The following is a 25,737-nucleotide window of genomic DNA, read 5'->3' as shown; positions in this document are numbered from 1 at the left end:
GGAATTCTAGAATGACAGTCAACAAAAGGTCAGAATGGGATATTTTTCCAGCCTAAGACAATTCAGTAGATCTGAAGATCTGTGAAGTGAATGTGAAGACTGGATCACAGACTATGTGGATTAAACACCAATGATGTAACCAAGTAGTAGTGACAAAAGCAGCAGCAGTTTTGGGAACACTCAAGCCTGAGATGGTAAGGAGACCTGGCAATTGGTCAGAAAGAGATTCTAAAAGTCCCTATGCTACCAACTGGACGCAGGACTGGATACTGTTTGGCAATTTCACTGTCTATACTCACTTCTTCAATGGTGGGGAGGAATACTTTTGGTCAAGAGGGAGCAGAAGCCTTGAGGGGCAGTACTACTTTTGATCATAAAGAATCAGGGACACCAAGCAAAGATATTACTTCTAATTTTAAGGGATCAGGGACTCTTGAGGAAGTATTACATCCAGATCCAATAAAGCAGGGGCTCTTCCGGATAAGGACCAGAATGTAGAGGAGAGCAGTGATCACATCTATATTCAGATTATAAAACCTTGGGAGCACCAAAAGTTTCCAAGAACTAGCTCTGGAATTAACAGTACCAAAAAGCTTGAAGACAGTATCCCACCCTATTCCTCACACCAGGAACAGAACCCCACAAAAATACAAAGTTGTAAATTATGAAATAAGGTTGAAAAATGAGCAAAGAACAATAAAGCTATCATGGTACAGGGAAGATGAAGACGTAAATCCAGAAAACAAAATATGTTAACTAAAATATTTCATATTTATATAAATGTCATATATATTTGTTATACTTACAATATATAGCATATTGTAAAATATTAATAAAACATTTATTAATTTAAAGTTAATTAAAATTATTTCAAAAATCAAATAAGTGATAGAGGAAAAAAATTAAGTAAAGAAATGAGAACAAAGGAAGAAAATTACGAAAAGATAAATTTGGTAAAAGAGGTACAAAAATGCCACTGAAGAAAATATCATAAAAACAGAATTTGGTCAAATGGAAATAGAGATATAAAATCTCATGGAAGAAAATAATTTCTTGAAAATTAAAATTGGGCAAGTAGAAGTTTATTGACTTCAACAAAGTTAAAAAATGAAAAACAGAATACTAATATCTATAAGCATGACAGAGAAGATTAATAAAACAAACTGATGCAGAAAGAATTTAACTGACTTGTTCAGGTTTGTACAGTATCTAAGGCCATATTTGGTACTCAAGTCTTCCTAAATTCAGGACTGGTGCTCTACCTAGAAGGCCAACTAACTCCCAGGTCCTAGAAGTCATAGGGGTGGATTTTTTTTTTTTTTTGGTTTGTTTGTTTTAAGAAAGGAAAGAAAAATTGAATACATTACTCTGGGAATTAAATGAGTATGAAAAAGGAAATTATTATTTTATATAAATGGGCTGAGCAAGAAAAAGAAAACAAAAACATGGACAAAGGATTGGAAGGAGCAGGAATCTTATGATTTCATTCTTACTGAATTGAAGAATGAATATTGAATATAATTTGGTGTAAAATGTTAAATAAGGAAGAAGTAAGGACAATGAAAGGAGAAGGGGGAATAAAAAATGAATGAATTGAAGGGAACGAGTCATAAACAGTGAATGTTCATGAGTTGCTAATTAAAAAGAAAATACAGAGAAAGAAATCAAGGTAGGGACTTGGTGAAAACTGAAGGAGTAGAAAAGTAGGAACACAGTACTTCATTTTTATGTTACTAGTAGTGATCAAAATCCTTTCATTGCTCCCCTTTTCTTATAAAGGGGCCAAGAAGAAAAGGTATAAGAGGTTAGGATGGATGGAAATATACAATGATCAATGATGAACATGAATGTTATTGAATCCACTATAAAACAAAGTTAGCTGGATTGTTATTTAAAAGAAACAAGACTTCATAGGCAAAATAATTCACAAAATAATTTCAAATTAATAATTAGTCAATCTGTCAATAAACATTAAGGATTCACTACATGCCAGCTACTGGTTGGGAGTGGGGGGAGAAGGGGAACAAGGAAAAGGAAAAGACCTGACCATAAAGGACTCATAATTAATGAGTGAGACAACATGAAAATAACCTCATACAAACACTGATATACAGAATATGCGAGAAAAACCAACAGACGGAAAGTACAGAATTAAGTGAGATTATTAAAGACTTCCTTTGGAATTCTGAGTTTTTAGTTGGGACTTGAAGGTAATTATAGAAGTTGGGTGGTGGAGGTAAGGAGGGGGAGCATTCCAAACTTGGGATATGTCAGTGAAAATGCCTGGATGCAAAAGAGGAAGTCTGTAGTTTAAGGAACATCAAGGATGTCAGTGTCACTGGACTGAAGAGTGAAAGACTATGTAAGATAAAGAGAGCCTAAAAAGGTAGAAAGTGGTCATGTCATGAAGGGTTCTGAATGTCCTTCAAGTATTTTACATTTTACTTCAAAAGGAACAGGAAACCACAGAAGTTTACCTGATATGGAGTAGGGAGAAGTGACATGATCAGACCTGTGCTTTAGAAAAATCACTTTGGATTCTAAGTGAAGAGTGAACTAGACTAGGAGGAAATTTATAGCAGATAGACCAATTAACAGGTTACTGCAACAGTTAAAAGGTATGAAGGGATGGTAGCAGTATCAGAGAAGACAAAGGGATATATAAGAGATATTAGAGACATGGAATCAACAGGCCTTGACAAAAGACTGGATATGAGGAATAAGAAAAGTGATATATCAAGGATGACACCTAAGTAGCCTAGAGCCCAGCTTCTTAAACTGAGTCATAGCCCCATAACTGAATGTGAGATTGTGAAATTATAACTTATTAGCAATATATGTTTGAATTGTATACTCATTTTATATACCTATATACCCAGGGTCATGTAAAAATTTCCCCTTGCAAAAGGGACTGCAAGGAGAAAAAGTGAGAGGAAGGTAGTATCTTCAACAGTAATAGGGACATGTTAATGGGGAGAGTTTGAGAAGAGATCTTGGTTTTGAATATGTTGAATTTAAGATACTTTATAAGAACATTTCAATTTAATTAAATTTAATAGACATTTAATTAGGCACTTACTAGTACCAGGCACTGTGCTAAACCCTGAGGACGCAAACAAGAAAAAAAGAGTCTTTGCCCTCAAGAAGCTTGTAATATAATGAGAGAAAACAACACATAAAAGGAAGCTGGGAAAAAAGGAGTGGGAGGTGGGGAGTAGCTGGCCTCGGGGACATCTTGTTCCATGAAACTAAAATCAAGCAGAGCTGTAAATGAAAAGTGGAGTAAACTAGTTCAATTTCTGTCCGCTATAAAGGAAGGCTTTGGGAGAAGCTTAGTACTCTACACTTCAGCCCTCCCATCAGAGAAGAGAAGAGTCTGAGGGAGGTGGGAAGATAACATAAGGCTGACTTAGCAGCAGAATGATAAAATTAGATGCGATCAGTTGAGTAGACATCTCTAGTTGAGACTAGCAGAGAAGCAGATGGAAAGTGACCTAGAGGATATCCAGTTTGAGATATCCAATAAGGAGATGTAAAATTTCAAGTCAATAGAGAGATTAGGGCTGAAAATCAGAATCAGAATAAAAATGATCATCGAATCCACAGGAACTTTTTGAAATTACCAAGCAAAATAGTCTTATCATAAAGGGAGAAGAGGGCTCAGGACAGAGCCTTGTGAGACACCTAAAGTTAGTGGCCATGAGCTAAATAAAGGTCCAGTAAAGGAGAATTTGGAGAGGTCAGAGAAATGGGAAGAGAAGCAGATGAACTAATGTTCTGAAAACCTAAAAAAGGACAGAGTATCTCAAAAAGAAGGTGATCTACAGTGGCAGGCTGCAGAGAAATCAAGAAGCATGAAGACTGAAAAAAGTTCGTTAGATTTGGCCATTAAGAGGTCACTGGTAACTTGAAAGACCAGTTTTTATTGAATGACAAGGTTGGGAACCAGAGAATTAAGAAAAGAAGGGGAGGGGGTGAGGAAGGGACTGAAGAAATGGAAGCACCCATTGTGAACAGCTTTCTCAAGGAATTTAGCCACAAAAAGCAGGAGAAATATGGTTTGATAGCTAGTATGGACAGTTGAGATAAGGTGGTTTTTTTTTTTTTTAATTTTAATGTTTGAGGTTAGGTGAGATATAGGCATAGGGAGATAATCAGTGGATGGGGAAAGATTGAAGTGAGAGAGGTAACAAAGGGGACAATCTACTGATTATTTGTATAGGTAGAGGGTTTTGCTTTGTCTCATCATGTGAGACAGGAGTGAAGGAAAAGATAACAGCAGGTAATGTGAGATAAGGAAAAAAGAAAAGAGAGCTCTGGGTGAATGACTTCAGTTTTTTCCACAAAAGATGAGGTAAAGTTGTCACTTGAGAAAGTGAGAAATGGGATAGTCGGGAAGTTAGAGGAAGGATGAAAATGATTTAGCAGAGCCTCTGTGGAGAACAGGATGGTAAGCTGATGATGTAGAAGGATTACCTACAGCACTTGTGAGAACCAGATGAGGGTGTATAAAAAATAGTATACCCAGTCTAACCACTGTGTGATCTTTTCTGTCTTTGTTCATATGGACATGTGTGATCAAAAGCAGTAAATAAATGATTCAAGGCTGGGTACAATAACAAGTGATATGACAAGATGACTAGGGATTCAGAAGAATGCAGAACTGGTGCGCTGAAGAATTATGGGTAAAGGAGGGGAATGTGGCTAGAATGACGGCTCAGAAAAAAAACTTAAGGATCAAGGGATTGAAGGTCACAGTGTAAATAAAGAACAGGGTTTGGTGAAGCAGAGAAAGAGGTAGAAATCCAATAAATTAATTTCAGATTTGATGAACATGAAGATGAACGGGCATTTTTATGAGTGACTGCAAGAACATCTTTTTGTGTGACTGAGATGGGGGGAAGAACAGCTGTTGGGAAATAAGTAAGCTGATGAATTGGGGAGTCAGAGTGGGAGAGTATCAAAATTTGATACTGAAGTCTCTTAGTGTAAAGGCAGGACTGGGGGAGGAGACAAAGACTATATGGGCCGGGTATCATACTCATAGAGGAAAAAGCACAGTGTCCTGGAAGTCTTGACAGTAATTGCCAGGATTAAGTTTGGATTTTTGAATCTTTAATGAGTCAGAAAGAAAAGCCAGTAGAGGAGTCATAAAAGAACCAGAACAGTGTTGTTTTTCTAAAACAAAGAATAGACAGAGTATACAATCGGGAGGGGAAAAGAGAGAATAATGAATATTATCAAAAGTTGAAGAGAGGTCAACAATGCTGAAAAAGAGGTTATTAGAAATGAGTAGTTGCCTTTGAGAAAGTAACTTCAGTAGAGCAATGAGACAAAAGCCTTATTACAAAAGAATAAAGAAAGAGTTGAAAGTAAGAAAGTGGAGGCCCATCACCTGATTTTCAGGATTAAATTCCAAGTCAGCCATGTATTTTCTATCCTAGATCATGCTGCCTTCTGAAACTAAGAATTCAGAAATATATAAAATGTAAAAAAACCCTCCAAAACACTTCCCTGTTACCACATATAGAAAATGCCAAGTTGTTGTCTCTTCTTTAAGCTTCCATGAACATTTCTTCCAGCACCTTTACTTTACTTATAAAATATGCAAATTAAAATAACTGAGCCTCTGTCTTTTACCCATCAAACTTGCAAAAATGACAAAACAGGAATATGGTCACATATAAAATTATAGTTGTATGAAACTATAAAATAAAAAAACAACTATGAAGACAGACTTAACTATGATCAAGTATGACTTCATAATAATGTATATGTTCCCCCTTTTTAGAAAAGAGGTGAGGTTAGAGGTACAGAATAAGATTATGTTTTCAGGAATATACAACATGTTGATTTTCTTTGCTTGACTATAATTATTTGTTATAAAGAAAGACTTTTGGGGCATGGGAGTCAAAGCAGAGAGTGTTAAGGGAGAAAAAAAGGATAAAAAAAGAGTAACAAGGATTTGAAAACTGAATTGAGCAGAAGGAATTTTAAAATTGGACACAAATTAGGGAAAGCTTTATAACTCTTATGTTAAATTTAATGAACACTTATAAAGTGTCCTCTTTTCTTTCCTTTGTATACAAATTCATGTTTGTTGATGTTCAAATTCGCAGTAATTTTATTTTAAAGTCTTTGTAACAGTGGAAATTCTTCACTCTCAGTTTTACTGTCTTTAAAAATAATGGCTTAGCTTCTAAACCAAAACTATAAGTGATAAAGACCACTTAAAAAAAAAAAAAAAAAACCTTTCAGCATTTTATACTAACTGTAGTTTCTAGCAATCCTTCATCTACAAAGTAACAAAAGGAGAAATTTCAACAGATCCTTAAAAGAATTAAATTGTTCTAGTTTCACCTAAGTATGCAAGCATCTATCTGTGGACATTAGATAGATACCTTAGAAACAAGTTTTATAAATCTAAAATAGATATAAAACAAAAAAATCCATTTTGACTTTATTCAAATTGTAATGTAATTTCAAACATAGTTGACCATGAAAGAAAATATCATGTTTTTACCAAGTCCTATTTTTATGTTCATGATCTCATTTAGAATCCAGTGAAAAATCAAGACTTATGAATCTAGATCACCTACTATACAAAGAACATGTTTATAATTCTTTAAAATTACATTTAAAATTTAAAATACATTTTGTACCTTCACTGTCCCAAATAATTCATCTTTAATATGACCACCGCCAAACTCCTTTTTCAGAGTTGCTCTGGTTGCTGCATACAACATTTTTTGCCGAACCTGTTAAGATTTTATGAAAATTTATTTAGAATTCTATAAATGAAATCAAATTTACAAATGGAAGTATTCTGAAGTTATTAAAATCTTTAATCATTTTTAAAATTATAAGCCAATATGACTCTCATGGACTACTGTATATGAAACTATTGTGTACAAATAACCATAGTTCCACAAATAATAAATGTTAAATGCAATTTTCAACAGAAACAAATTTTAAAGTGGTAATTACACTAGTAATTATTATAAATTCTCAATCTATATGCAATGCTCTTAATTTAAAAACCAAGATGATGAATTCAAAAAGAAAAAAAAAACTACTTAAAGGGGTAAGAGCAAATGGTTGAAATAGCATTCACATTTCACTTTAAAACAGAACATACACTATCCTTATTTTAAACAAACAAAAACCGCTATTATAATCTACCCTATAAAACTAAGCTTAACTATCACAAGATAGAAACAATTTCATAAATCTGCAATATCAAATCAAATTTAATTTTCCTTTCTGACTTTGATGATTTAGAGAATAATGACCCTTTGAAAATGATATCTAAATTACAGGAAAAAAAAACAAAAAAACCCCAAAACATCACACAAAAGGAAACCCTCTTACTCTCCTTATGAAAGAATGGGTCTAAAAAATTTATATTTCATAGTGATTTTTACTTTAATTCTATATAAGTTATCAAGAAACCAACCTTTTTGATAAATTTAACACCAGCAAAATGGACATTTATTCTACATTCAGTCTTTACATTTATTACAATTAAATGTTCTTTACATTATCAAAATGTTAAAACTATTTTTATGTTTCACAACAGGGCCTATGAGTTTATTCCTAATCTCCACAAATGTTAAAATTTGAATCAATAGTCATTCTGACTTCAAAAGCTAGATTTTATTTTTAATTACAGTGGTCTAAATCAGCACTGAGAATCAAAAGTTTTTTTCTCTCTATTTTTCCTCTTATAAATATTAGTATTTCTTTCCAGCTTTTAACATAAGGTAAAGCACCAAAGAATATCTAGGAGGTAGTTCTTTTCAGTAATAACACAAATCACTTACATGAGAATAGTCTGGAGACCATGCAATGAAGATCCATTCATATCCTTGTGCATTCTGAGAATCTAACCTGAATAATATATAGCACGGTTGCTTCTCTTCTAGCAGTGGGAGAATGAAAGAATCATAATCTTTATCCCAAGTCTCTGCAGGCTGACTAGAAGATCCAACTACAAGTTGTTCTGTTAAGAAAAAAAAAATGCATTCAGTGATTATGAAGTCCTAAGTAACATCAAGAGTTGTATTACATACTTATTAATATAAGCATATAAAACCTAACATGTATACATATATTGTATTTAATATATACTTTAACATATTTAACATGTATTGGTCTACCTGCCATCTGGAGGAGGGGGTAGGGGGAAGGAATGGAAAAATCGGAATATAAGCATAATAAAATATGTATTAAAAAACAGAAGAAAAACAAAATTGTAGATATCCTAATTAAAAACATGTTGTCAATTAAAAGTACATTTCCTGAAATTATCTTTTTGAAGTCACACAATAAGAAGGAAAGTCAAGATGTTACTTTATAAACTAAAGTACACTTTATCATTCATCTTGCATACATCATACATCTTGCATACATTATCACATGATGACGAAGAAAAGGTAAATCAAATGTCATGAAATACAGTTTTAGCCTTTTATCAAACAAGTATTTTTTACATAAAAAGAAAAGCTCATTAAGAGAACATAAAATTACAAATATTCTTAGTTTTGATTCCTAAATAGAAAAAATACATGGTCATTTAACACAATGATAACTAAAATTTACTTCTACATTGATAATACTTGTAAAGGAATCAATCAATAAACATAACTTTTTTTGACAATAATACTACACAAAGTTTTTTTTGATAATAATACTACACAAAGTTCATAAAATATTTCAACAAAGTTTAAGAAATTGAGGCTAATAAAACTTGCTTTTGTTAACAATTGCTTTCTTGTTATTTTAGAATCTAGGCGGCCGAGGATCCTACTTATACTATAATACTAGGTAGTTATCTTTTTTTTTCTTTTAAATAAACACTAGGGAAATTGACAAAGAATATGTACAAGTAATCCTTTGACTAGTCACATAGAACAGAGATAAGATTACAGGCATTAGAAACAATTTTTAACAAAAATGGTTTTTTAAAAAGTATGCTACAAAATAAAAATCTAGTGGTACTAACACTCTGAATGTTTGGTAAATCTCCCACTCAATGTTATTTTAACTAAATTACTCAGCAGCTCAAATTTCATAGAATTACTTGATTTCATAGAGTTACTAGAATATCCTTCTAGCTTAATTTAATTAGCATGTTTTACTTCTAAAGTTTCTAGGAAACTGAGCTATACAAAAGTTAGTATTATAGCAGAATCAATTAAAGTGTTCTAACAAAGGAAAACAGTAAAACCAAAATCCCAAATAGCAAATTATGCAAATAATAATTTTATTTTCTTTTTTATGTAATACATCAGAGTTTTTACTGAAATAATTATCTTTATAATTAAGTTTTTCTTGATTCAAAGCTGAATAGTAAGACAATCTCAAAGCTTAGAAAACTTGAGTTTAAGTCTCACCTCTGACTTATACTAGACTATTTATTTAACCTCTCAGTGTTCTAGACAACTCTAAAGTACCACCTTACTCAACTCTAGTTGAGTTTCCTCACTAGAAAGTTCTTTATTCTAATGAAACCATGGGTCTATCTCTATTTGTTTCAAAATTAATTGCCAATAAAACAGTGGCATAATGGAGGGAGGCAGCCAAGATTATATTAAGAATAACATGAGATATTCCTGAATCAAAAATTATGACAGTTCATAATGTAGTTAATTCTGATTCAGAAAATTATAAGTTGAATTCAATAGTTTACTCCTTTGATTCTTAGCTAGCAACAAAAGAATTTAAAAGATGGAATTTGAATTCTGGGAATGGTCAAGATCATTAAAAGAGCACTAGAAGTGGCCAGAAACTGGAAACGGAGTGGATGCCCCTCAATTGGAGAATGGCTGAATAAATTGTGGTATATAAATGTTATGGAATATTACTGTTCTGTAAGAAATGACCAGCAAAATGATTGCAGAAAGGCCTGGAGAGACTTGCATGAACTAATGTTGAGTGAAATGAGCAGGAGATCATTATATACTTCAACAACAACACTGTATAATAATCAATTCTGATGGACGTGGCCCTCTTCAACAATGAGATGAAACATATCAGTTCCAATAAAGCAGTAATGAATTGAATTAGCCACACCCAGCCAAAGAACTCAGGGAAATGAGTGTGAACCACCCACACAGAATCCCCAATCCTTCTGTTTTGTCTGCCTGCATTTTTTATTTTCTTCACAGGTTAATTGTACATTATTTCAATCTGATTCTTTTTGTGCAGCAAATTAACTTTATAGACATGTATACATATATTGTATTAAACATATACTTTAACATATTTAACATGTATTGGTCTATCTGCCATCTGGAGGAAGGGGTGGTGGGAAGGAGGGGAAAAATCGGAACAAAAGGTTTTGCAACTGTCAATGCTGAAAAATTACCCATGCATATATCTTGTAAATAAAAAGCTATTAAAAAAAAAAAAAGGGAAAAAAAAGAGCACTACAACTTCCTAAAGACAGTCTAGCCCATTCTGTTTAATTCAGAGCCTCACTGTCCATTTGCACTATCTGTTCCAGACATGTTTGTATACACATTGATGGACTGACAATCTCTCAAACTTTATCCGTAAGTTAGGGGAATGTCTGCTCCAAGCATGTGAAGATTTCCTGGCAAAATGATAAAAATAATTTGTTCCAAGAGTTATGAAGACAGCTGAAAGTGGATCACTTAAGAAAGTTTTGGTCAATATCAAAGATGCCAAGGCCATCCACTAAACCCCAAGCCATTACCAGTCATCTAGACTTTTGTACTTCAATGACTCTGAAACAGTGAGGCTGACAACCGTTAACTCTGCCTCATTTAAATCTAATTCATGTATGAGTCAAGACATTACTGATGTCACTGGTCCTCTTCAAAAGGAAGGACGACCAACAATGTAAGGGATCATGAATATCTATTTAATGACTGAGAAACATCTTTTTATGTGAGAGCAGAGGACACTTGATTAAAAATAAATGAATAAACACAATATAGAAAATATACGAAAATGTTTTCATGACACACTAAAAGCAATGGAGTTGCTTCCAGAGGAGGCAGAAATGACACAGAGGAAAACAAAGATGCTGGATCAAATCAAATATATATAGAGGAAATCTGTGCCAGAAGCAAACATTGTGGAACCCTAAGGGGCAGATTCACAAGCTATCTGAAGAAAATGCCAAAGGGAGGCAGGGTAGGGAAAGAACTTGGGAAGCAAGAGAAAAATAATTAACAATCAATATGCTGTCTTTCTCATATATGTAAAGCTTTTATGAGAACCATTAGCATGTATATCGAGGAATTTCCAATGGGATATTAAGATATAACAAGAAAATTTTAACAAGTGATTCCATGGTGAATTTTATGTTTATCTTCATGTAACTGATTGGAAGATATGGGAAATGCTGTGCTTATTTGATTCAATAAAGCAAAACATTGTAAAGATGACATTAAAAAAAATGGATAATGAAGTAAGTCCAAAACTGAATAAAAGGAAGAGATCGTAGTAGTTTATATTTGGAAAATAGTGAAATGCTAAATTTCCCCCCACTGTAAAATCTAATATCTTTAATAATCAAAATTATCTTGGTGATGCTATGTATAAGAATATTTTTGTGGCTTTTTATGTTTTTAAATACATGCTAAGATAGTTTTTTAACATTCATCTTTCCAAACCTTATGTTTTAAATTTTTCTCTTTCCCTTTTCCTCACCCCCCTACCCAAACAGCAAGCATACAGATTAAATATGTGCAATTCTATATTTAAAAAAAAAAAAAAAACATACACAACTTCAAATCCCCCTTTCCATTTTTCTATTAAAAAATAATATTTCTTTGGTCTAAATATCCTTCCCTAAAGCTCAGTTAAGGACAAACAGCCTTTCTTACTTAAGGAAATGTATTGAGTGGAAATCCAACTATCAAACAAAGAATACCTGCAATCTTGTAAGAATACTGCCTTCTTCACCTCCTAAAGTGAAAGAGAACTGATCCATCTAAGTGCAATATCCCTTCAAAGCATTTGTCCATTCAGTAAGAATTATGATATTGATCAGAGACAGGATATACCCTTTTCAGTTCTTAAATGGAGGAAAGAATCAAGTAGACTATTGTTCTGAATTGTTAACCTAAATTGTCTTTTAATATATTATAATCTTTTCCTCATTCAAGATTCCAATTGATATTACCTCAAATCATCTTGAGATGGAGAAATGTCAGAAGGCATGAGTGGGCTTTGTAAGTTTGGACACTTTTTATTCTAGACTAGAAATGGTCTGAATTTAGGAATAATGTTAAATTAAAGAGAAACTTACTTTTGGAAGATTTGTGCCTAAAATTCAGATTATCAATTTATTTTCTTCAGCACCTAAAAATCCCAGAACATGATAATCTCATATACTTGGTTCTTCTCTGATAGAATGGTCCCACAATTATCAACTTTATATATAAAAACTTTACTTTCTTTATGCTAATTATGAAAAACCTTCACTAAACTCTGTTATATCATTAAGTTATTTTCCAATCGCTGGGCTTCTTGAAAGGTAAACTCTTAGAAAAAGTTTTCTACTATAGTCTCTATTAACTCTTTTCAATTCTTTGCAATTAAGCTTCTGGAAAAAGTCTCTTCAACATTGTCAATAGGTACTTAATTGCCAAGTCTGAAAATTTTTCTCAATCATAATCTTTTCAGGTGCATTACCATCTGCTTTAATATTATATCCTAAAGACCATAAGATCTCTTCATATAACTTGCAACTGAAGTCTCCTATACATGTTCTCTTCTCCATTAGAATATGAGTAAGTTGGGAGTGGCAACAAGATGGTTGAGAATAGACACACCTTTGCCTGAGTTCTTCCTGGCTTCCCTCAGAATCAATACCAGATCAAGCCTCTGAACAGGTTTTGGGACAGAACCTCCAAATATTTGGAGTATAACAAATTTTCAGCAGGTGATATTTTTAAAGAACTTCAGAAAAGATTTGTTTCAATTGGGTAGAGACTTGACCCAGCACAGGGAAACCCTTGGTGAACATACTAGGGGAATCTAGTGGGAAACTCTTAGCCAAAAAGTAGCCTTAGTTACCCAGTCCTGACTCAGAAGCCAGCGGAACAGCCGACTAGCCGTGAGACCTCCAAGACAACTATAGAAGGCAAACAGTGAGTCCTGAACCTCAGCATAAAAAGCAATCTTGGCTACACCCATCCAGCATGGGAAGGAAACCTTGCAGCACCAACCCACTATAGTCTGTAGTGGAAGCTTGGGACAATCTTCCCCCATACAAGAAGAGTAGATCTCAACCTTTAAAAAAAGAACAAAACAAAAAGAGCTCTGATCATAGATATTATGGAGACAGGGAGACTAAAGACAAACTGTTTACAGATGAAACTTTAAAGGGAAACACGAGTTGGTCTCCAACTCAAAAAAAGCTCTCTTGGAAGAATTGAAAAGGGATCTTAAAAGAAAGTTAAATGAAAAATGGGGAAAGGAAATGAGAGCTTAAAAAAGGAAATAAAGAAATCTTTAGAAAACCACTTCTTATAAAACAGATAGCGAAATGGAAAAAAGAAAAAACTCCTTAAAAAATAGAATTGGTGAATGGGAAAAAGAAAACAACTCCTTGAAAAACAGAACTAGTGAAATGGGAAAAAAAAATACAATGAACAAAACAATTCATTTAAAAGTTCAATTGGCTAAAATGAAAAGGAGGTAAAAAAAGCCCAACTAATTGAAGAAAATAATTCACCAAAAATCAGAACTGAAAAAATGGAAGCGATTGACTCAATGAGACATCAGCAATCAAACAAAACCAAAAAAATAAAAAAGAAAAGAAAATGAGGAATGTGAGCATCTTGAAAGGAGGCAACTGCATCTGATTTTCTATTTGATGATAAGCATATACATTATGTGTTTTAAAGTTTGCAAAATACTTTACAAATATTATCTCATTTTATTTTCATAACAACCCTAAGAATAAGGCTATTATTATCCCTATTTTATAGATGAGGAAATTAAGAGAAACAGAATAAATGATTTAACAAATACTATAACTGTTAAATATTCTGAAGATGGATTTGTTACTTAGGTCTTCCTCATGCCAAGTCTACTAGTCTATCCACTGCACAGTACTTTACCCTTACTAGGTCTCTCCACATCAATTGCCTTTTATTTTATATTACATCTATTTATGTTTTCAAGTCATGTTTCCTCTATAAAAAGGCCCTTTAATAGTGCTTACTATTTCATATTTGTCTTTGTAATCTATGTCTGGCATACCAGTATTTTTTAAAATGTTACATAAATTGACAAATAAACCACAGAAAAGACACATGTAAGACAAAAGACAAAGATACAAGTTAATGATAATTTATTTATGAGAAATAGAATAAAAGATATAAATAAATAAATTGTCATGAAATAAGATTACATGGTAAAATGGTCATCCTAGCTAATGCACTGCTATGTTTCTAGACTAATAAAACAAAAAACAATAACACTGTCCTAGAAGTATTTACAATCTAATAAGGAAAAAGTTGGGAGGTTGACACATCCACAAATTAACATGATACAACATAGAGAAGGATGAACTCAAAGGTGGGATCTAAAAGTGCTAAAATTAGTGGAAGGAGATATATGAGATACCTTGATAAGGATATTTATAGAGGAGATAGTAGCAGAAGGAAAAAGATTAAAATTGTGTTCCAGATATAGAGAATGGCCTGGGCAAGCACAATGAGAAAGATTACAGGATGAGTTTGAGAAACTAATGGTTCCATTTGGCTACAATAGTTGGAGTACAGGTAAAGTAAAATAAGACTTTAGAAAGGCAGGTTGTAATAATACTATGAAGAGTCCTAAAAACTAGATTAGAAAAGTTTCTAATTATGCAATGGAAGTCACTGAAGGTTTTTCTGGAAGGCCTCTATTGCACTAGATTATAGAGGGCCACAGATAGTGGGGGAACTCTGAGTGAGGTATAAGACCTTTCAGTCCAGAGGAAACCTGCTTAAAAATATCTGGTTTGGCTCCTCATTTTCCCTTTGGAATTTCTCACCTTCCCCCCTGAGAAGTCAGGGAGGACATGACCATCTGTGTTCTACTTGAAGCAAGGATACGTACAGCATGGTGCTTATAGGTTAAGCACTCACTCAGTGTGATTGATGAGATAATGGTTCTCTAGTTCACGTATACATAGTATGATGTAATGATGTAATCATCATACTGAAGGCTGAGAGGACTGGAGAAGAGCTCTCAAACCTGGATACAGAGAGAGGGGAGACTCAGACACAGAGTAGACATGGAAGACGGAGACAGAAACAGATCCTCATGGTGGCTCTCCTGCCTTTGTCATTCCTCCACCTAAGACCAAGGCTTGTCCAGAGATCCTCCAGAGAGCTAGTCTGGACATTACACTAGATAAATCTTTAATGGAAGACTTTACAGAAGAAAATGAAAACAAATTACAGAGGATGGGAATACAATGTAACATCTGCATAAATGCAGTTCCACAAGTAATAGATTCAACAAGGCATTGTTAGGGGGAAAACAGCCCTAGAGCAAATATTCTAAAAATAAAAAACCCAAACCAATTCCTTCCTTACTTTTACTTTATTTTTTTAATACTTTCAACTATACTTCTTTGCATAGTACACATATTAATCAATCAATTCATAAGCATTTAGTAAGTATCTATAATGTGATAAGCATCACAAACAAAAAGAAAAATGAACACTCCTCCATTTTCAAGGAGCTTATGTTCTACTTGGGGAGATAATATGTACAAATAAGTATATACAAAATAAATGGTATTTGGTGGGTGGGGTGGGATCATTAGCTGCTATGGAGAAGGCAATGAAGGAAACATTTGGAGAAAACAAGAAGTAAAGATGAAGAAGTGCATTACAGCATAGGGGACAGTCAGTGCAAAGGCACAGAATGATCCTGGACCACATAGTGCCAGAAGCAGTTGGAACCTTTTAGCTTTAAAAGTCAAACAGGAGTTTGCAGTCTATCTTAGAGATAAAAGTATCTAATAGAATTTACTGAGTAAGAGAAGTAACAAGTTCAGATTGGTGCATTAGCAACCACTTGGTAATTATGCAGGGGATTGGAGAGGAGAGGTCTGGATTAAGGAGAAAATTAGGAAGACTACTGCAAAAATTCCCATGAAAGTTGATGGAAAGGTCATGAGTAATGGCCAAGTACATGGTGAGAAAGGGACACATGAGAGAGGTTACAGAGGTAGAAATGACAAGATTTAACAAAAAACTAGATATGTGAATTAAGGGAGAAGATTGTAAACTTGTATCCATGATAAGGAGTGTAAAAAAAACTTTCAAGAGGGAAGTTGAAAGGTAAATGTTGGTTGAATAATGAGTTACTATGGATGTTCTATCATAAGGCAGATATATAATTAGGAGGAACTTCTACCCTCTCCCCTTCATTTCCATGAGATAGAATTGAGGCCACAGAGTTTAAATCATTTGCCCAAGGTCATCCAATTAAGTATCAGCTGTGGAACTCACACAGATGTCCTGTGACACCATGGTCAAGGGTCTTTTTAGTTTTGAAATGTCCATTAGATGTACAATTTGAACCCAGAAGAGACCCGTTCAGTCACTTCAATTCTGCCTACTTCTGCGTGTGACCTGTTTGTGAGTCCTAGGTGAAGATTTAAAATATTATGCTGCTATGTCTCCCAGAAGTTTGAAACCTTCTCTCCCTCAATACCTTAAACTATTGAGATTCCCCTCCTCAAACTAATTATATTTAACTGATTTGTATTCATTCTCTTTATACTTATTTACATACTTATACTCGTATTTATTCTGTTTATCATCTCCTCCAATATAAAAGCAAGCTCTTTTTAAGTTGGGATTGTTTCATTCACTGTATTTCTTTTGTCAGTGCTTGTAGTTGGCAAAAAATTAATAAATAGCTACTGGTTAATTGATTTGACAACCTAAAGAACAGAGAATATAATTTTCTGGCTGTTAGATGAAATGCAAGTAGAGAAAATATTTTTAAAGGGTCTTCATAAAGGGACCATTCAAGCTTTTTTTAGTGGTCTATTATGTTATTTATGGGCTCTGATGAAAAAACATTTAATATAAGCATTTACAATGAACAGCTAAATGGTTAAGTAGACAGAGAGCAGGGCTTAGAGTAAGGAAAATCTGAGTTTAAATCCAGTTTCAGACCTTTCCTAGCTCTGTGACCCTGAGTAAGTCACTTAAGCTTAAGCCCAGCACTAGGCACACTGTTGCAGTTCAATTGTGTTTGACCCTTTGTGACTCCATTTGCCAATTTCTTTTCCAGCTCATTTGACAGACATGGAAAGTGAGGCAAACAGGATTAAGTAATTTTCCCAGGGTCACACAGCTAAGCTAGTAAGTGTTTAATGACAAATTTGAACTCAAATCTTTCAGAATCCAAGCCCAGTGATCTATCCAGTGCACCACACAGCCATACCTCTGGGCATATAATAAGCAAATATGTAAATGTTAGGTGTTATTATTTTTGTACCTTACTCTCTTCATTTGGAAAATACATCTTTCACAGGTAGGCAGAAAACAGGGATTGTGCCTATTATCTATTATGTTCAATAGCTAAAATGGTAAAAAAAAAAAAAAAATTAAGAATAAATTAGATGATATCTATAATTTGATCATTCAACAGGAATCATAACAGTTACTTCATGGGAAAGCATCCATAAATTTTACAATCTACTAGAAAGCCTCTGAGGTCCTTTCCAATTTTAAACTTGTGATTGGTTTACTTATTTGAACTCTTGAGAAAGCAGCATAGAAGAAAAACGAGCATGGCAAAATATAAAAGCATACATACAAAGAAGGACAAAAGTTATCTAGAGTTTGACAAGTATATTGGAGCTAGTATATTGGAGGAGTAAAAAAGGGTCATAAGATCAAAAAGTTGCTCATAGACAGGCACTTGTTCAGAGTCTGCTGGAACTATGAAAATAACAATAATTAGAATAACTTATTATTATAATTATTGTTAATTTTCCAGAGAATTGGGTTAAGTGATTTGCCTAGCTAGGAAGTGTTAAGTATCTAAGGCAGTATTTGAATTCAGGCCCTCCCGAGTCCAGAACTAGTGCTCTATCCACTTATTCTCTAGCTGCCCAATTAAATTATTTTTAAGCCTGAAAACATATATATTTTCTTAATTTTATATGAGTATTTCAAATAACTAACATGAAAGCCCCCTGAAAGTTCTACCTCTTACCAAACAATGTTAAAAAAATTTTTTAACTGACCATCCTCAATTGAAATCTTTAGAAGCCTGTATTTCCCATTCCTCGCCCTGGCAAAGATATCTTTAACGTCTTCGCTTGCTGAAAGAAAAAAAAAATTGGAAAAAGTTAGATAGCATACTCACATATTAATCTTATTCTTTACCTTTATAATTTAAGCAATGCAAAACATCAAAACATTTCAAAAAATACATTGCACTTAGTTTCTATTTCTTCTTAATCATGATACCAAGAATTAATTCAAAAAAATATGGATTCAAATCAGTAATGCTATGTTTGGTCTTATAAAACAACAACAGAAAAGTAATTCCAGTTTTAAATATTAATCTGCCCTATTTGAAATGCTGTAGCAAAAGGTACCATACAATGAATACATTGAAATAACCAAGAAGAAACAAGTGAAAAACCATCAATTATTTGTTCGTTAACTTTGGGAAATTAAGCTGATTAAAAAAAAAAAAAAAACAACTTGCCAAAGCCTGTGATTAAATGACAATTTTCTGATATACAAAAAAGTAAAAACCAATGTCAATGCGATTTTCATTTTGGAAAGCACATTTATTAAATCTGAAGATCTAGGTTTGAGACTTCTCTTGTGTCTGCAAATTTACCCAATGTAACAAGGTAATCTTAATCTCAGAAAACTTTAGTTTCCTGTTTGTATTACACAAGGTTTTCAATAAAAGATAGATAGCATTAGTTACATTAGTATTAAGTTTCTTCTCCATAAGAACAACAGTATACACAGTCTTACCTAAATTAAAATTGGATTCAATGAAATTGAAATAGTGTGAAGCAGAATACTAGTTTTAGAATTCAGAGAACCAGGGCTCAAATACAGGACAAGATATTTAACTTCTCTGGACCTCCGTCTCCACATCAATAAAATGAAGGGGGGAGGGATAGCTAGTTGGTGAAGTGGCCAGAGTACCAGTCCTGAAGTTAAGAGGACTTGAATTCAAATGTAACCTCATTCACAACGATTCCTGGCTGTGTGACCCTGGGCAAGTCACTTAACCCCAATTGCCTCAGGCAAAAAGTGAAGGGGATAGTCTCTAAGGTTCTTTTATCTCTAAATCACTAGGAATTGTTAACTAATGAAGAATTTAAAACTGCTGATATTTATGTTTCCTTTACCACATTAGATATATCTCAAAAACTTAAAATACTCACATTACTGAAATCGGTCTTGTTTTTTAGTGTACCTACTATTAATTAGCAATATAAATAGTAACAGGATGATAGGAACCAGTTGAGTGATGTACAAATTTCGAATATTAAACTCAATAAAAATGTTAAATAGCAAAGAAAATCAATAAAAAAAAATTACAAGTTTAGCTTTGGATGGTGTTTTTCAGAGGAATTACTCAAAGATAAGGGTAGAAGCTAACCAGGTACAACTTTCTAAAATCGTTGTGCAAACAAACAACAAAGAGGGGGGCAAAGGAAAACAATTTCAATGAGAAAGGCAATTTGTTTAAAGGTAGCTTGGCAAATTTCGGTGTGCATTTTGAATTTATAAAAGAAGTCATTGTCGCAGTTCAGAATTTCATTCAGTTCAGGTGAGTGCTCCCAGGATACCTGTTATTTAAACCAGGAACTACAGGAGGTAGGATAGGATTACACATACCCAGTGGCCATTACGGGGGGAGAAAGAAACAAGCTCACTGAAGTCTCCTAGTTTCCTTAGCAAACTAATGAGATGAGGAGTGCAAGTGCTCGGAGAGCGGTGAATCATCATAATTTATTAACTGCAGAAGGCAGGGACTGAGGGCAGAAGTTCTGGAAAGACTCCCTCCGTTGACAGGGGAAGTCCGGACGCCTTGCTTTGGTTTCTTCCGAAGCAGAAAAGCCCTAAAAGGAATGAATTGCTTCGGAACCGCTCGTAACAGTTGGTGTCTCCGAGAATTTATTCCACGCTCCGTCGGGGAGGCCCGACAGGTTAGCAGCCGCTCAGGTTGCAACCCCCCACACCTGGCGGTCAGGGCTGGGCCGGGGCACTGAATGGGAGGGGAGGAAGAACAGAGGCCTGGCTTCCTGAAAGAACCGGCCACCCCACCTTGGCTGCGGCTGGAGAAGCTCCGGTGCCCAGGGATCCCCTCAGATTCCGTCCCCCCTCCCTTTATTCCCTTTTTCCTTTCCTTTCCTCCCCACGGACCACGGGTGTCTTTACCTTGGATGCCGGTCTGATGGGACATAGTGACGAGGTCAGCACCTGGCGCCCACCCTCCGGTGCAGTCCGGGATAACTAGCGGCCTCGGCTGGCAGCCCCAGGAAGTGGCTACTTCTCGATCTGCTCTATGCGTCACCGCAGCGCGCGCCCGCCCATTGGCCCGCGCGCCACGCGTCTGCGCAGTGTACCTCCTGCCCCAGCTGTAAAAGGCCCCCCAATTCTATTTAGTTACTAATAGACTGATTAGCTTTTACCGAAAAATGTTCATTTTAGTGGTACGGTAATCACTATACTAGCTTAATTCCTATAGAACATTCTCGAAGTGCCAATCTGCATTTGGGTTTGAGTTCCAGGCTGGCTGACTGCAAAATCTCCCTTTGGCTCTAAATGAGCCCCAAATCTCATCCAGAAGTGTCATGGCCCATATTTCAAACTGAGGCGGCCAACTGAAAGAGAAGCTCTCCCCATCCCCATCCCCACCCCACCCCCACCCCCAGCTTTGAGGTCTGGCAGGGACGTGGGAGTTATCTTCATTCCCGATTAGGTTTATGGAGCTTCACAGCGGGTGAACTGTAGTAAAAGGACACGGAGTACCCAAAGCAAAGTGCCTCAGGGTTAACTGATTTCGATAAGTAGGCTTGGAGAGGGTTTTTGAGTTTAATTTTCCTTGGATGAGATTAATTAGTGTGCATAGTACAACCTGTTGCCCATCTTAATCTCTAAAAAGATTGTAAACTCCTCAATGGCAGACAAATTTTCAATTTTGTCTTTTTTATCTCTTTTGTCTAGCACAGTTTTTAGCAATTGTTTGTGGTTAAAGGATTAAACTATAGAAAATTTTAAATACTTTAGTAGGTTTTCTGGAGGAAGAACCAGTTATCAAGAGTAAATTTCCCAAACAGATGAATCTAAATGAGCCCTAAAGGGAAATAGCAAGGAAGCCATGTAAGTATAAAGAAAAATACCATTTTGAATAATGTGGCTTAGCTGGGAAAGTAATCTAAAATAAAAACTTTCATTTAAGCACAAGAAAAATCAGATCAAAAAGGGGAAAAATGAGAAAGCAAACAAAATGCAACAACAAGAGTGAAAATGCTATGTTGATCCCCATTCAATTCCCATAATCCTCTTTCTGGATGCAGATGGCTCTCTTCAGAATTGAAATGGCCTCAATCATCTCATTGTTGGAAACAATCCAGTCCATCAGAATTGATCAGGGTAGGATCCTGTTGTTGCCATGTATAATGATCTCCTGGTTCTGCTTATTTCACTTAGATTCAATTCATGTACCTCTCTCCAGGCCACTCTAAAATCATCCTGCTGATCGGTTCTTATAGAACAATAATATTCCATAACATTCATATACCATAATTTATTCAGCCATTCTCCAACTGATGGGCATCCACTCAGATTCCAGTTTCTTGACACTAAAAAAGGGCTGCCACAAACATTTTTGCACATGTGGGTCCCTTTCCTTCCTTTAAGATCTCTTTAGGATATAGGCCCAATAGAAATACTGCTGGATTAAAGGGTGTGATAAGTTTAATAACTTTTTTGAGAATAGTTCCAAATTGCTCTCCAGAATGGCTGGATCCATTCACAATTCCACCAACAATGTATTAGTGTCCTAGTTTTTCCACCAGTATTGATCATTATCTTTTCCTGTCATCTTAGGCAATCTGAGAGATGTGTAGTGGTACCTCTTATTTGCATTTCATTGATCAATAGTGATTTAGAGCACCTTTTCATATGACTAGAAATGGTTTTAATTTCTTCATCTGAAAATTATTCATATGCTTTGGCCATTTATCAATTGGAGAATGGCTTAAATTCTTATAAATTTGGGTCAATTCTTTAAATATTTTAGAAATGAGGCCTTTATCAGAATCCTTAAATGCAAAAATGTTTTCCCATTTTATTGTTTCCCTTCTAATCTTGTCTGTATTAGTTTTGTTTTTACATAAACTTTTTAATTTAATATAATCAAAATTATCTAGTTTTTGTTCAATAATGAGTTCCAGTTGTTCTTTGGTTACAAATTCTTTCCTTCTCCACATATCTATGAGGGAAACTATCCTATGTTCTTTTAATTTGCTTATAATGTCCCTCTTTATGTCAATGACCCATTTTGACCTTATTTTGGTATATAGTATTAGGTGTGGGTCAATGCCTAGTTTCTGTCATACTAGTTTCCAATTTTCCCAGCAGTTTTTGTCAAATAGTGAATTCTTATCCCCAAAACTGGGGTCTTTAGGTTTGTCAAACACTAGTTTGTTACAGTTATTGACTAGAAAATGGCTTATTTTATAAATTTAACTTAGTTCTCTATATATTTGAGAAAGGAGGACTTTATCAGAGATACTTGCCATAATTTTTTTTTCATACTTCCCTCTATATTATTTTTCCCTCTGTTTATTCTTTCTCCCTTCACTTTATCCTAAAAAAAATGTTTTGCTTCTAACTATTGCCTCCTTCAATCTGCCTTCAGCTCTCTCACTTATTCCCTGACTCTTTTAATTTCCTGTAAGGTAATAAAGATTTCTATGCCAAAGTGAACGTGTGTGCTATTCCCTCTTTGAGCCAATTTCAATGAGAATAAGGTTCACATTCTGCTCTCTTTCATCTCCCTCATCTTCCCTTCCACTACAAAATCTCTTTCATGCCTCTTTTATGTTAGATAATTCACCTCATTCTACCCCGCTGTTCACTCTTCTCTTAGTGCATTCTTCTTTTTCACCTCTTAATTTTATTTTTTAGATAATATTCCTATCATAGTCAACTGACATCCTATGTGATTTGACATAGGATCATATGTATGATCCTCTACTTATTTCTATTCCTTCTAAATGCCCTAAAGATGAAAAAGTTCTTAGGCGTTAGAAGTTTTATGTCCCCATGTAGGAATGTAAATAGTTTAATCTTATTGAATCTCTTATGATTTGTCTTTCCTGTTTATGCTTCTATTGAGTCTTGTATTTGAAAATCAAGTTTATTATTCAACTCTGTTCTTTTTGTCAGGAATGCTTGAATCCTCTATTTCATTAAATATCTAGTTTTCCTCCTGAAGGATTATACTCAGTTTTTCTGAATTCTTGGTTGTAGTCCTATTTCCTTTGTCCTCCATAATATCATATATCCAAGCCCTCTGGATTCTTTAATGTGGTAGCCACTAAATCTTGTATTATCCTAACCTAAGGCTCCACAATATTTGAGTAGTTTCTTTCTGACTAGCTATAATTTTTTTTTTTTCCCCTTGACCTGGGAACTCTAGCTGGCTATAAAATTCCTAGGAGTTTTTAGTTGCGGATCTCTTTCAGGAAGTAATTAGTATATTCTTTCAAGTTCTCTTTTACCCTCTTATTCTAAAATATTAAGGCAGGTTTTAAAAAAATTTTCTTCAAAAATAATGTATAGATTATTGTTATTATTATCATGGCTTTCAGGAAGTTCAATAATTATTGAATTATATCTCCTGAATCTATTTTCCAGGATAGTCATTTTCCAATGAGATATTTCACATTATGTTCATTTTTTTTTCATTTTTTCACTTTGTTTCATTGCTTTTTGATGTTTCATTGAATCATTATCTTCCTTCCACTTGCTCAATTCTAATTTTTAAATACTTATTTTCTTCATTGAGATTTTGTATCTCCTTTTTCTTTTGGTTGATTCTACTTTCTTAAAGAGTTCTTCTCTTCAATGAATTTTTGTATCCTTTTACCATTTGGCCAATTCTGCTTTTTAAATCACTCTTCTTTTTATCAGATTTTTATGCCTCTTTTACCTTTTGGCCTATTCTATTTTTAAGATTTTATTTCCTATGTGCTTTTTGTGTTTCATTTATCAACCCGTTAATTCTCTTTTTCATGACTTTTTTGCAAAATAGTAATTTCTTTAACTGATATTTCTTTTACCTCTCTTATTTGAATTTTGCAATTCTTTTTGAGTTCTTTCCAGAAATTTGTTTGGGTCCTGTCACTAATGCACCTTTTTTCTTAGATTCTGGATATAGCATTTTTGACTTTGTTGTCTTCTTCTGACTTTGTGTTTTATTATTCACTGTCATAGTAATTTTATATGGTTAAGATTTTTGTTATTATTTGCTCATTTTCTGGCCCATTTTTTGACTTTTAGCCTCATATCAGAGTTGGGCTTTGCTCCTGAAATGGAAACAGCTTTGTTTGTTTGTTTTTGTATTTTGTATTTTTTTTTTTTTTTTGGTGAACTTTTCAGAATTAGTTTTGGCGATCTATAACTTTTCAGTTCTTCCAAAGGTGGTATGGTTTAAGGAGAGTTTTGTTTATTACTTTCCTGGCCTATGCTCTGGTATTTGAGTGACTACAAACATTCTTTCTGTCCTGGAACTATGACCAGACCACCTGCCTCTCTGTTGCTGCATGTTCTTGTATGCTATTGCTCTTCTTCACCCTGAACTCCCATTGAAGAGTGTAATCTAGATCTGAGTATATATATGTGTAATCCAACCGAGTCCTGATCCAGTGCCAGCAAAAGAACCCCTGTAATCTTCTGATCAGATGTTTGACAGTCTGTGGGCTAAGAGTTTTAGAAACCAATGCTTCTAATTCCATTGCCCCATGGCCTTCTTTTAGTTTGGGACAGTGTTACCTGAGACTGAACTGCTGCACTCTACTCTCACTCCAGTAGGATAGATCTTTCTTGCCAACTTTCTAAGTTGAAAAGTGTTTTATTCCATTCTGTTGTGAGTTCTGCAGCTCCAGAACTCATTTTTTTGAGGTGTTATTTAAAGTTGTTTGGAGGAGAATTTGGAAGAGCTCAAGTGAGCCTTTGCCTTTTCTCTGCCATGATGGCTCCACCATCAGATCATTTTGTGATTTGTAATGAATTTTATGGTAAGAATGGGGAGTATTTTGGAGGGAGATAAGAATGGGGAAGTAGCAGAGGTATTGGACATATGTTACAAATGTAATCCAAAGGTTGTATTAAGGGTTATTTTTAATCTGGTCTCAATCTATCTTTCTAGTCTTATCCTCTACTATATTACCACTATGCTCTAGCCATATCAGATTATTTCCGCATTTCTTCAGCATATCTCCTGTTTTCCTAACTGATCATCTCTTCATGCTGTTTGTTCTGAAATTCTTTCTTTGTCATTTCTTTCCTTTGGAGTCAACCAGCTCAAGTGCCACTTCTTTTTGTAAAGTCCTTCTCAAAATCCAATTCTGATTTCTTCCTCCTCTAAACATCCATAGAACTTTATATTTCTCATAGCATTTATCATTTTTGCATTGTTTTATGATTAGGTTGTATGCTTGCCATATACAAAATTATAACTTTACTG

The 25,737-nt window shown here is 34.3% G+C and overlaps 1 protein-coding gene across 1 annotated transcript in view; it reads right to left on the bottom strand.

Annotated features, from left to right (window-relative positions):
- The window catches only part of TWF1 (twinfilin actin binding protein 1), a 31,573-nt gene extending 11,039 nt beyond the window's left edge, over positions 1-20,534 (bottom strand). Inside the window, exons 1-4 of the mRNA XM_051961985.1 lie at positions 20,418-20,534; positions 18,248-18,325; positions 7,824-8,002; positions 6,663-6,758 (exon numbers count right to left, since the gene is read on the bottom strand). Of these exons, the coding sequence (XP_051817945.1) occupies positions 6,663-6,758; positions 7,824-8,002; positions 18,248-18,325; positions 20,418-20,442 (378 nt within the window). The 5' untranslated portion in view covers positions 20,443-20,534. The remainder of the gene's footprint in view (positions 1-6,662; positions 6,759-7,823; positions 8,003-18,247; positions 18,326-20,417) is intronic.
- Positions 20,535-25,737: the final 5,203 nt, after the last annotated feature.

Source organism: Antechinus flavipes, chromosome 5 (assembly GCF_016432865.1).
Source record: "Antechinus flavipes isolate AdamAnt ecotype Samford, QLD, Australia chromosome 5, AdamAnt_v2, whole genome shotgun sequence".
Lineage (NCBI taxonomy): Eukaryota > Metazoa > Chordata > Mammalia > Dasyuromorphia > Dasyuridae > Antechinus > Antechinus flavipes.
The sequence above is the reverse complement of the archived record's forward strand: the minus strand, read 5'-3'. Positions and strand labels throughout refer to the sequence as shown.